The sequence below is a fragment of the Octodon degus genome, unplaced genomic scaffold (assembly GCF_000260255.1).
Source record: "Octodon degus isolate 3935 unplaced genomic scaffold, OctDeg1.0 scaffold00041, whole genome shotgun sequence".
Classification (NCBI taxonomy): domain Eukaryota; kingdom Metazoa; phylum Chordata; class Mammalia; order Rodentia; family Octodontidae; genus Octodon; species Octodon degus.
In genome coordinates this window covers 4,020,907-4,034,517 of record NW_004524617.1, presented here as the reverse complement: position 1 = coordinate 4,034,517, position 13,611 = coordinate 4,020,907, and the positions used below count along the sequence as shown (strand labels likewise).

At 39.2% G+C, this 13,611-nt stretch overlaps 1 protein-coding gene across 1 annotated transcript in view; it reads right to left on the bottom strand.

The window, feature by feature from the left end:
• Positions 1 to 1,434: 1,434 nt before the first annotated feature.
• Positions 1,435 to 13,611, bottom strand: part of CUNHXorf21 (chromosome unknown CXorf21 homolog) — a 22,131-nt gene continuing 9,954 nt past the window's right edge. The window contains exon 2 of the mRNA XM_004631406.2: positions 1,435 to 2,329. Coding sequence (XP_004631463.1) covers positions 1,435 to 2,328 — 894 coding nt within the window. The 5' untranslated portion in view covers position 2,329. The remainder of the gene's footprint in view (positions 2,330 to 13,611) is intronic.

Here is a 13,611-nt window from a genome sequence, read left to right as displayed (position 1 = left end):
TAAAAAAACCCAGACACTGTATTTCACATCTGTATATTTCAGAACGATCTGAAAAACAGAGCAGTATTTTTAAAAATGTAGTTACTGGAGAGATAGCTCAGTGGCTTAAGTGCCTGCCTGGCAAGCACAAGGTTCTGAGTTCAATCCCTGATATGTAGCTACTCTATTGCCATCACAAATAAATCTTTTATAACAAATACCTAGGGGTCATATTTTCTCTATTTTTTTATAAATATTTTTAATTTGTTTGAAATGGTGTCAAAACAAGGTCTCATTTAATCTGTGTCTTATCTTTCTTTACTTTCATATTTCATGTATTTTTATTGTGGTTGATAAATTAGGTATTTGTCCAATTTTTTAAAACATATAAAAATAGAAAATGCATCCTTAACCCACCAGCATTCAAAGCATGCAGCACAGTAGACTTGGCCCATGAGCCATAGTTCACCAAGTCCCAAGCTAAAGGAAAGAATTAGAAGCTTCATGAATCTGATACATGGTACAGAAGTTGGTACATGATACCCAAGGATTTGTAACTTCCTTGTGAGAATATGAAAGAGCTTTTACTGGTTCCAGGGCAAGAAATCATAAAGAAAAAGAAGAAGAAAATGGGTAAAAAGTATAATATTCATAATTACCTTTAAAACTTGATACCGCTAAGAAAATCATGCACAGCAAAATAGAACTAAATTTCACTCTGTGGTGCCTTTTCATTTAGAAAACTTTATCTCCACTAGAGGGCAGAATCGGGGAAGCTGAGTGGCTATTGCGTGACTATAGCAATAGCTAAGTGATCGTTCAAAAATAAAAACGTAATTGCAAGTTGTTGCAGCTCTAATATTTGTAAAGTATATCTGAATGAGCTACTGACACAGAATAGAGAAACGATACATATACGTATGCTTTAAAACGTGTTTGAACTTATCTGTGCTCTTAAGTATATACACCTTCTGAAGTCCATTTCCCTCAACAAGAAACAGTTCAGATGAATTTATTTTGTATATATATATATATATATATATATATATATATATATATATGTTATAATTCTATATATACATATAATTCTGTCCAGAAATACTTGGCCTTTTAAATTTGCCACAGTGTTTATTTTGGCACTTATTATTTCATTTCATTTGTGTTTTTTCCCAATTTTTATTTTCCTTTTTCTTTTGTGACTATTTTTGTTTGTACTTTACTGCTGTACAGAATTCTCCTTGAAATCATCCCTTTTGGCTCCTCTTCCCATATTCCTTCATCATGGGGAATATTGAGATTTCTCTTTCATTTATATCTGACTTCCCAGCACCATTTGCTTCTCTAGCTCGCGACTCCCTTTCACAACCCCCTGCACACTCTCAGGATAAGTGAATAAAGCATTGCTTAGGATTTGAGTAACTGAGAGGAATGGAAGTACAGAGCCATGCATCGTCTCTACTGATTCACACTGCTATACTGAGAAATATGGAGACTAGGCGTGCTGATCTCAGAGGACACTAACTGTAGCAGGCGGTTGATGACTATATCCCTGGCTTTTGAAGTCTCCAGGTTCCTCTCTCTGGACACGTGAAGACTAATTTGGTCCACATTAGTCATGATGAGTTCAGATGCCAGGATCTGGGTAGGAGAACTGTCATGAAACATGTTGTCCATAATGTACTGCTTATATAACTCCACCACCTTCTGCTCCAGGTATTCGTTCAGCACTGCATTTGAAAGAGGGTTCTGCATTTGCAGGCTGCTTTTCTCTTTGATACTGGTTATTCTCCAGTAGGATGAGTGCCGCTGAATAGGCTTTTGGGGGAAGTCGCTGAGCTGAGTGGAAAGGGATTCCTCCATGGACAAAGGGATCTCAGATGACTTCAGCAAAGGACCATATTCAAAACTGCTCTCAGAGGGAAAATCAGTTGTCACTGAGCTAATGGCCATCACCTGGCCTCCTGCAATCTGTAAGTCATTATAATTCTTGCAAATACTTTTGCAGGAAGGTGGCACTAAATAGGTTTCTCTGCTAGGGTCCCTGTATATTTCAACTGCGGCTAAGTTTGGCATTTCAAACGCAGGATTGGGGTTTGTCTGCAGCACTGTGACTCGCTGACTTATGCTCCGTTGGCTCTCTCTGGAATGCACTGGAGAGAGAAACTTGCCAGAGGATTTGCAGCTCACATAGAGACTTCTGACCTGTGTTTCATCCACCGAGGAATAGGAAAGAGCAGCGACAGAACTCTCGTCTTCCTTTTCTTCAGTCACCTGCTCATTGTAAGCTGTACAACTGCAGTGGATATCATTCCAGTAGGCAAGTCCACTGAGATATGCCTCAGACAGCATTCTGAAAAAAGAATTGATGAGTAACTCTGGAGAAGAAGAAGATTAGAATTTTAAAATCTTACCAGTTGATATATCAAAAAAAAGGAAAAAGTGATGAATAAATTCACTTCGTTCACTCACCAAATCATTACTAATCATGCCGCATTCCAGGAAATATCACACTAATTTTATTTTACTAGTTACTAATAAATATATTTACTAATTACTAATTATGGCATATCCAGGAAATATAAATAAGAAAGGATACAGTTCCACTTTTCAGGATGTTTCCCAACATGGGAGAAACAAACTGGGAAGAAATAATTCTAATTTTATATCATTAAGAACTGCAATAGTGATAGGCATAAAGAAATACAGAGGAAAGGCTCTGGGGTAAAAGGGGAAAGTCACAGGATATATTACAGGAAATGTAATGTTTCCATTAAATGGTGAAAGGGTAAGTAGGAGTTCAACCCCCAGCCCAAGTTAGAAGAGAATATGGTGTCATGGTCTATTTACATACACCAAAAAGCTGAGCACATGTGCAAAGGGCTGGGGAAAGAGTCAAGAACTGGATCATGAAGGGCCTTGGTAAGCAGACAAAGTGATTTCTACTCTGTCCCATGGAAAATGGAGAGTGATTGAGGAGTTGTAGGTTGGAAACCAACATGGCTAGTGGGCTATGAGAAAATAATGAAGAAATCTGTGGCACATTCTCCTGGTAGTAAGACCTGTGTCTTACATGTCTTTGCATTTCATCTCTTGGGGGATAGATAATTATTTGTATTTAGGAGAGACTCAATAGGTATTTGTAATTTGAATGAAGTAGCAATGACATGGCATAAAATTAACTCATACTTGACACATCAGGCGGGACTACAAAGTTTTCCCTAACTTTTCAGACCATGATAGATTATTTTTCTACCCCTCTCACTTCTCAGAGTATATCCTGGAAGTGTAAGTGCTCTCCACTGATAGGTTTACCTCTAGCCTGGCCAGTAAGGCGCTATCCCGACAGCGGGCTTTTCCCTCCCCTGCCTCCCATCCTTACCCTCAGCAGTTGGCGCTGAAGGCTGGAGAGTCTAGAATAGTTTAGAAACCAGCAGCTGCATTTTCTAAAATGGGAAGGCACTGGCATTCCTGGCTCTGGTGCAACAGACCACGGTGAGGAAAATGGGTTCCCCTTGGCCTTGAGGGCTAAGTTTCCAAAACAGACCTGCCAACTTGGCCTTGAAATTGCAAAAGTCAAGTTAGGAAAAAAAAAAAAGGGCCATATTTAACCATACATGAATGGGTTTTTTTTTTTAGAGATTTCAACCCCTTTTTTACGTTCATGTAGTTATTCTTTTACAAGTCAATAATATATGTTCCTCTTTTTGTTTAATTTTGTTTTGTTTTGTGATAGGGTCTCTTTGTCATCTGGAACTTGCAGTCCTCCAGCCTCTTGAGTGCATGTTGCTTTTTTGCAATCGTATAAGGATAAAGTGCTGTAAAGGTTTAATTTCTTTTTAAGAAGTGTATTCTGCAAATTAATCAATTATTTAAGTGTTTGCTATGTTGTATATTAGAAACACAGTTATGTGCTATGAAGATACAAAGCTAAAGATCTGTGAATAATTGCAGTGTTATATACTAAACACATTTACAAGGATAAAGAAAACATTGTCCTTTCCAAACCTGGAGTGGTGGTGCACACCTAGAACCACAACACTCGAGTGGGTGAAGCAAGAGGACAACTGGATAACCGCCAGTTCAAGGCCAGTCTGAACTGCATAGCAAGACCTTGTCTTAAAAAAACAAAAACAATGTGAGACACTGTGGCCCCTATACTAAAGACATTTTTAAAAAATAACAAAAAAAATTGTCCTTCCCTAAAGTTAAAATATAAGTAGAGTTCCACCTTCAATAAACCCAATAATCAGGTGAAAAACATAAACCTTACAGGGGCTGGGGAGATAGCTCAGTTGCTTAAGCACCTGCCTGGCAAGCGCAAGGTCCTTAGTTCCAGCCCTGGTACCAAAAAAAAAGATAAGCCTTGCAAACATAAAAACGTAAAGAGATCAGTATAAAGGCCTAATAATCGAATGCTTACTTCCCCATCCTAATCCCCACCAGGCTTCCAAAGAAGCTTTGCAAACACTTAGCAGAGATGATGGCTTGGGGAAAATGTCTTTTGAGATACCTTATCTTAAGCTTTGAAACTTGAGAATTCCAAACTATGAAGAATTCAGGACACAATAGTTACGTATTAATAGCTATCGTCAAGAAAGAAACCAATAGGCCCAGGCATGGTGGTGCATGCCTGTAATTCCAGCACTCAGGAAGCTGAGGCAGCAGGATACTGTTGCAAGTTTGAGACCAGCCTGGGCTACAAAGCTAGCTCAAGGTCAGCTTGAACTGCATAGTGAGACTCTGTCTCAAAAAGAAAAAAGAAAGAAAGAAGGCAATATAGCTCAGTGGCACAGTGCCTGCCTGGCAAGTGCAAGGTCCTGAGTTCAATTCTTGGTACAAAAGGGAAAAAGAAAATGAAGAAATAAACCAATAACAAATGCTGGTGAGGCTATAGGTAAAAAAAATTAGCTCTTCTACTGTTAGTGGGAGTATAACTGGTACAACTAACATGAAAGTCAGAGGACCAGCCAGGTAGCTCAACAGATTAAAGTGCCTGCTTAGGCAGGCGCAGGGACCGGGGTTCAATTCCCGGCATGCCATGCCGGCCCCACCCCTGGGGCACACTGAGAAAGCAACTAAGACTGGGCTTAGTGGTACACATCTGTAATCCCAGCGCTTGGGAGGCTGAAAACAGGAGGATCACTATGAGTGCAATCTGTGTAGTGAGACCCTGTAGACCCTGTACTAAATATATTAAAAAAAAAAACAAATAAAAAATAACATGGATATCAGTATGGAGAGTCTTCAAAAAACAAAACGTAGAGATTCCATTTGATCCAGTTATTCCATTTCTTGATATCTTACCAAGAGAGTTAAAAGCATCATACCACAGCAACACATGCATACCCATGATGATAACAACATGATTTGTAACAGTCGAAACTTGGAAACAACCCAGATGCCCATCAAAGGATGAAAGTAAATGTGATTTGTATATATAATGGAGTTCTACTTTACCATAAAGAAAAATAAACTTGAGGTAAATAGATGTACCTTGAGACCATACATTTGAAACTATAAATAAATATAAATAATCTATAAATAAATCAGACACGTATAATTAAATATTGCATTATTTTCCTTGTGTAAGAAACCAAAAGTATAAATAAGGACTGAAATGAATGATAGGCTGGGCATGGGGGCTCACACCTGTAATCCCAGTACTTGGGAGGCTGAAACAGAAGGATCATTGCAAGTTTGAGACCAGCCTAGGTTACAAAGTGAGCTCAAGGCCAGCCTGGACTACAGAGTAAGATCTTGTCTCAAAAAGACAAGAAAAATAAAAATGAAAATAAAATGGATGATAGATTTTGGGAAGTAGGAAGAGAATGTTCAAGTGGGAAAGGAACTAGGGAGGGGCGAAGGAGAATGGCTGGAAAAGAAAAGGAAATAAAAGAGAATAGAAGAAAAAAGTACAAATCAAGATTTTGTAAATAAGGATAGAGGAAGGGTTGAAGGGTAGGGAAGAGAATGGGAGAAAAGAAGAATGAAGATATATTTTGTATTCTTTAAAAAATAAAATAACAAAAAAGAAAATAAAGATATATATTATTCACAGTGCTGGGCAGGCATGGTGGTACACGCCTGTAATCCCAGCACTCAGAAGGCTGAGGCAGGAGGATTGTTATGAGTTAGAGACCAGCCTGGGCTACAAAGTGAGCTCAAGGCCAGCCTGAGCTTACATAGTGAGACCCAGTCTCAAAAAGACTAGACATAGATATAGATATAGCTGTAGATATTGTACAGGTACAAATTTCCTATGATGAATATGATCAATATGTATGACAAATATGTACTAACAAAGAATAAAGTTTTTAAAAATGCCCCCGAATACATGTGAGCAAGTTTTCCAGGGTATGATAATGGGACTGTATAGGGGGCCTGCCCCTTAGCTCAATTCTTTAAGTGGCTGCTTCAACAAAGCAGTCAGGCTCAGGTTGCTGAGGTTCCATCCCCACAACTCAAGCCAGCCAAACCTGCCCTGAAGGCATTCAGAGAAAAAAAAATCCTTCTGCCTATTTGGGTCCGGGGAGATGGCTCAGTGGAATAAGTGCTTCCCTGGCAAGCACAAAGACCTGAGTTCAATCCTCGGTTCCAAAAAAAAAAAAAAAAAAAGAATGATGGAACTATATAAAATGACCTTCATTTACACATTTACAAATCATTATAAATTTCCACATTGGGGCTGGAGAGATGACTCAGTGGAATAAGCGCTTCCCTGGCAAGCGCAAGGGCCTGAGTTCAATCCCCAGTTCTGCAAAAAAAAAAATAAAATAAAATAAATTTCCACATCAAAGAAAGTAGCATAAGGATGACATATGTCCCTACTCAATAGAGAAATCATGGAGTATTAGAAAGAAATAGAGTCAAGGGTTTCTTCATGGCAGAAAACAGTACAACTTTAGGGAGGTTTAGTCAGGTACCTGTATAAACAGTCAAGAGTACCTGACTCCGACCGTGTCCACCTCCCAGGTCAGATCTGAAGAAGTAGGAAGTCTCACACAATTCTCATGCCCAGCGTGCTATGGCAAGGGAACAGCAGGAGACACAGCTGAGTGGGCTCAGAGCTGCCATATCATCATGTCTGATAACACTTGAGCATGTTATTGAGAGCCTGAGCCCTGGAGAATACCTGGAGGTAAGACAGAAAGACGGCAGACATGGCCCCCATAGACTGCTAACCAGGGGCAAGATGAATGACTGAGGTATAAGCAGACTATAAAGCCAGAGACACCCCCATCTATTTCCATACATATACATAAATAGTCTGGAAACTAGAGGCAAAGCCAATGAGGGAGCTCTGAAGGAAAACTTGAGATTTGTCTCTAAAGATTAACACTAAGGAGTCTGGTAGTACATACCAGTAATTCCAGCACTCAAGAGGCTGAGGCAGAAGGATGACCATGAGTGCAAGCCAGACTGGCCTACATAGTGAGTTCAAGGCCAGCCTGAACTACATGGTAAGACTCTGACTCATGGGGGAGTGGGGAGAGAGAGAGAGAGAGAGAGAGAGAGAGAGAGAGAGAGAGAGAGAGAGAGAGAGAGAGAGAGAGAGAGAGAGAGAGAGAGAGAGAGACCTTAGAGGAGAAAATTTCTAACCTGATAAGAGATTGAATAAAAATATATGTATTGGTGCTGAGCACCATGAATAGTCCACTTCCTCAGCTTGTAGAACGTTGGCAAGAAGGGCCTGCATTTTCTAGGCAGTCTAGCAGGAAAATTGTTCTAGAGAATGTGACATTGTAGTTGGAGAAAAAGAGGAATTAACATCAGAGTTCCGCAACACAACTGGGCAATCACCCTTCATCTAAGATCACAGCCAGTAAAGCCCAGTGACATTTGTGGATTCCCACTCCGGAATATGATTAGAATTTTGAAATATCAGAGGGAAGATCATTTGGGAAAGAGATAAAAACAGCCACTTAGAAGAAAAAGCTTCAGGGGGGGGCTGACGCCAGTATCCTCAAAGAGTTAAAAGTATTACAATCTTGAATTGAAAATGAAAATCTATTTTAAAAATTGTTCTCAAGCCCTTGGAAATCAAAAATGATCATTTTAAAATTGAATAATTGGAAAACACAATGGACACAATATTTTATTTTGAAAGTAGAACAAAAATACAAGAAAGAAAATAAGAAATAAAATATAATTACTGTATAGAGATCCAGTGTAGAAGATTCATTATCTGAATAGTAGAAGGTTCAGAAAGTGAGAACAGAGGAAATACGGAAGGAATTCAAATAAAGAACTCAAGAATGTTTCTCAGAACTGAAGGACATGAGTTCCCAAAATACTGAGTAAAAACGGACCTAAAGCTCCTCTCGTTATTGTGAAACAATAGAGCATTCGGACCAGGGAAGATCCTGAAGTTTCCAGAAGGAAAAATAGTTGAGCACAGAAAAAGAGATCTTCAGACTCCTCACCAACAGCAAGAGAAGCAACGAGATAAAAGTGCCACATGTAAATTTATTTCAACCTAGAATTTTAGGACTAAAAGTTATACAGAAACAAATATATAATCCAAAGTACTGAAGCTTGGTCTAACCAAATATACAAGCACAGTGTGATCATAAAGTCTGGAAATAAATATGATTTTATGTTTCTTTTTCAGCTACTTTCTCTTAGTTCATTGAGAAGAAAGATTTGTACGAATATTGTTTAGACAAGATATCATGTCTGCATCTTTTCCTCTGAATAACTACTGTGAAGACAACAATATGCAATGTATTAATTATTTTAACTGTCCTACTAACTTGTTTTTTTCTACTAACTTGTTTTGAAACTGTTTCGCTGCTATTTTATCTTTTTTCTCATTAAAATGAATAAAAAATAATAAAAAAGAAGTTGTACCCAAAAGCAAATAAATAAATAAATATGATTTTATTATGTATTTCAATGTAAGACTAATAAAAATTACCCTAGGCATTTCCCTCCATGTGAGGACTAAGTAGAGGGACACTCCCTATAGTTAGAGAAATGTGATGAGGTTTATATACTCAGTACAAACAATGGAGGAAAGAGAACTGAATCCTCCCCTTTTATCTTGACAAATCAATGAATAATGTTCCAGATAAAAAAAATTGCAACACAAACATAATATTGAAAGAAATGGCAGTAAATATAGTACTAAGTAGCTAAAGGGGTAAAGGGGTCATTGGTAGCTGCTTCTGGAGAAGGGGTTCATGGACTGCCATTTTTCATAACAAATCTGTTAGAATTCTGTGACTCTATTATGTACATGTGTACCTTTCTTTGTGTGTGTGTGTGTGTGTGTGTGTGTGTGTGTGTGTGTGTGTGGTACCGGGCATTGAACTCAGGACCCTGTGCTTGCCTGGCAGGTGCTTATTCTACTGAGCTATCTCCCCAGCCCTAACTCAATTTTGTAATTAAAATTTAAAAGTAAAGAAAATATTTGAGAGCAACTAAGGGACAAAGAAAAGAGGGCAGTACTTTGTGTTCAGCTGACTTGTGGTTAAAGACATTCTAAGGCAAGAAAGAAGGAAGACTATGAAAAGTGAGCCTTAATTTGGCTCTGGGAACAGGAAGGACACAGTAGGCTGTGATCAAGGGTAAAATGCTTCGCAGACAGAGGGAAGAAGGGAGACAGGAGAAAATAGCACTAGATTGTCAGGCTCATGAGGGGCAGTGTGGACACCAGTCTGGGTGGGATGCAGGTGTTAGTTTTCAGACTCACACTCACCTCAGAACCTTCCCTGAAGTGTCACAATTTGTAGAATCCTCCCTTATGAATCCTGTACTCATTCAGGTACACCCCAGCTCTCCCCCACTTATCCTTGGTTTTGTATGTTCATCAACAGGACCTAATGGACTTTTCTTTCATTCTGTGTGAAGAACATTTATGCAAACTTCTGAAGACCTGAACAACAACCAAGGAAGAAAGGCTATGATCTTGTGTCAAGCGATGGGCTTTCCTCCTTGTCATCTGCAGAGATGTGTGTTGGTGCCTCAATTCTGACTGGATAAGAACTCTACCATTTTGATGTATGGGACCCAAGGAAGACTGGTAAATTGGGAGTCCAGTAATAGGAAAGAGGAAAATGCATCTTAGTGTTTAGGGACTGAGAGATTAAAGTCAGGGAAGTAAACTGAGGCATGTAAGCCCGAAGATATTCAATTTACCCTACAAGCAACATAAGTTGAGCATTCCAATTCAAAAATTTGAAATCCAAAGTGTTCCAAAATCTGAAACTTTTTGAGGGCCAAAACATCACCACAAGGAGCAAATTCTGCTCATCTCATGAGATGATTCAGAAGTACCAAAATATTGTATAAAATTATCTTTAGACTACATGTACATAATATGCATAAAAAATAAAGTTTGTGTTTAGACTTGGATCCCAACTCCAACACTCAAAATCTCAACCACTTCTGATCTCAAGCATTCCAGATAAAGGATATCCACCATGTAGAAAACTCTGGAAGCTAGACAAGAAGCTGATGTGTGGCATGATGTAATCTGACAGTAAAGAGCAAGATGAATTTCAACAGAGGGAGACTGGACTTAGGCATGCAAGTTAAAGTAGATATGGTGGTGCATGACTGCAACCTCAGCTACTTGGGAGGCTGAGATATGAGGATCTCACATTCAAGGCCAGCCTGGGTGACTTAGGGAGACCCTGCCTCAAAATAACAATTGAAAAGGTCTAGGATGTCGCTCAGTGGTAAAGTGCTTGCCTAACTTGTGCAAGGCTCGGGGTTCAGTCCCCAGTACAAAGTTTTGTTTTGTTTTATTTTATTTTGTTTTGTTTTGTTTACAAAGCGAGTTAGCAAATTGCTGGCACAGGAGCCAAGAGGAAGGTAACAGGGGCCAGGGAGATGGCTCAGTAGAATAAGGACTTTCCTGGCAATCACAGGGCCTGAGTTCAATCCTCGGTTCAACAAAAAAAAAGGAAGGTATCAGAAAAGAAAGAGAAGGAATCAATATTAGAGACCAAGATACTCAGACATGGAAATGAATGGAGAGGAACCAAAAATAACTCTGAGTCTGAATATGTGGAGAAGTAGAAGCAGAGCTGACAGAAATATGGCCATCGGGAGGAGGAGCTGAGCAGGAGGAGGTGAGCAATTTAGTTTACTTCCTCTTGAGCCTAGCATGAGATCGACCGCTGAGTTCGAGAGTCCAGTTGTCTATTAAAGTTTTGAGTGGGGTTCTCATGAACATCGTTACTTAAAGTCAACAGTGAAACAATCTTCTGAATGTAAGAAGTAGGAATTTATACTGGGGATTTCAGCAGCTTTTGGATGTTTGCAGTAACTCCTTTTTCTTTCTTTCTTTCTTTTTTTTTTTTTTTTTCAGTAGCGGGGATTGAACTCTGGACACTGTGCTTGCCAGACAAGTGCTTATTCTATGAGCTATCTCCCCTGCACTTGCAGTAATTCTGTGAAGAGCTCACCTCAAATAGTACAAGGAGGAAATGCAGCAGCAAGAATTGCAGGAACAGTGCTTCATAGTTGTTTAAAGACTGAGAGAGCTGCAGACAATGTGTCAGGTGTAGTAGTGCACTCATATATTCTCAGCACTCCACTATACTGAGGCATGAGGTTGGCAAGTTCAAGCCCAGCCCAGGCCATGTAGCAATTTAGCAAGATCCTGTCTCAAAATTAAAAACGTAATTTATTTTTGTTTTCTGAGACAGCATCTCACTTTGTAGTGCAAGCTGGCCTTGAACTCATTATGCAGCTCAGGCTGGTCTTAAACTCATAGTGATTCCCCTGCACCAGTCTACCAAGTACTGGGATAACAAGCAACTGCCACCACACTCAATTTTAAAAATAAGTTTTTAAAGGCTAATGATCTAGCTCAGTTTCAAGGTCCAGAATGCAATGCCCATATCAAAAAAGGCCAATGTTCGCATTGTTTAAATTCTGAGACTCCATTTCCCATACATAAACTAACAGTGTGAGATTAAATTGTCTCTAAAGCACCCTCAAACTCTTTTTTTTTGGGGGGGGGGGTCCAGGGATCGAACTCAGAACCTTGCACTTGCCAGGTAGGCGCTTATGTCACTGAGCTATCTTACCGGCCTTAACACCCTCAAACTTTAATAACACATGGATTTATGAAAAGGATTACATGAGCATTACTCAGAATCTGGTGTTTCTAAAAATTAGCAGCAGAGGGCAGCAGAAAACCTGCTGAGGAGGCTTTTGAAAGATCTAAGCTTGTGCAAAGGTTAATGCTGACTTGCATAAAACTTAGAAATAAAAACTGAATATAGGCTAACACATTTAATCTTCATAGTATTCTTTAATGCGCCACTAGAATAAAAGCAGCATTGCACATTGCAACATCCTGCAAGGTGAAATGGAAAAATAAAGAAAAATTGTCTGGGCTTATATTGATAAATGGCTGGTATTTTTCTTAGTAAGTTTATCTTTGCTGTGAAATATTGCAAGAGAATGTTGTTTCTGCTTGTGCTTTCTCTGTAAGTCTATTCGCTTTCTGATTTGTTTTTTGTCTCTCACCAGCTGCTTAGATACATCAGGAAAAGTGATTTTCTGCTTTACATTTTATGGTCTTTAAGTGCATACTGTAGTCTTTGAAGAATATCTGAAATTTCAAGAAGATATCACTGGATCTCTTCAAAGGTATTTATAAATTGCATATTTCCAACGAATGTTAACATATCTTTAATCTTAATTTTATTTGAGACACTGAAACTGAACCCAATAGATTATTTCAATTATTCAAAGATATTTTATCACTTGAATTTTTGTTTATCTTAGATAAGCTATATATGCATAAGTATATGCAGATGTGTATATGTACATAAATAAGCATATATATATATATATATATATATATATATATTCTGCTCAAAAATGTATACATCAGGCCAGTGATATAGCTCAGCTAAGTACTTGCTTAGGTAAGCGCAGGGGACAAGGTTCAATCCCTGGCACCCATGCCATGCTGGCCCTGCCCCCAGGCACATTGAGCCTGTCAAGGAGTCTGGGTTGGTGGGACACGCCTATAATCCCAGCACTGGAGAGGCAGAAATCAGGAGGATTACTACAAGTCAGAGGTCCGTAGTGAGATCCTGCACAAAAAAAAAACTTTAAAAAAAATAAAAACCTTAAAAACAAATAAAAAGCTATTGGACCAGCCAAATAGCTCAGTGGATTAAAGCGCCTGCTTAAGCAGACACAGGGACCTGAGGTTCAATCCCTAGCCTGCCACTCCCAGGGTGCTCTGAGACAGCGATTTAGATGGCATGGTGCCATGTGCCTGTAATCCCAGTGGGAGACTGAAAAACAGGAAGAAGTCCAATCTCTGTAGTAAGACCCTGTATATCCTGTACTAAATACATAAAAATAAAAAAGTATACATCAGGAAAAGAAAAACTGGGCCAGCCAAATAGTTCAGAAGATTAAAGCACCTGCAAGCAGGTGCAGGAGCCAGGGGTTTGATTCCCAAGCCTGCCGTGCTGTCCCCGCCCCCGGGGCACACCGAGATGGTAATTGAGACTGTGCATGGTGGTGCACGCCTGTAATCCCAGCTCTTGGGAGGCTATAAACAGGCAGATGACTATGAGTCCGATCTAGTAGTGAGACCCTGAACACCCTATAGACTGTTCCTTAAAAATACAAAAATAGATAAATAAATAAATA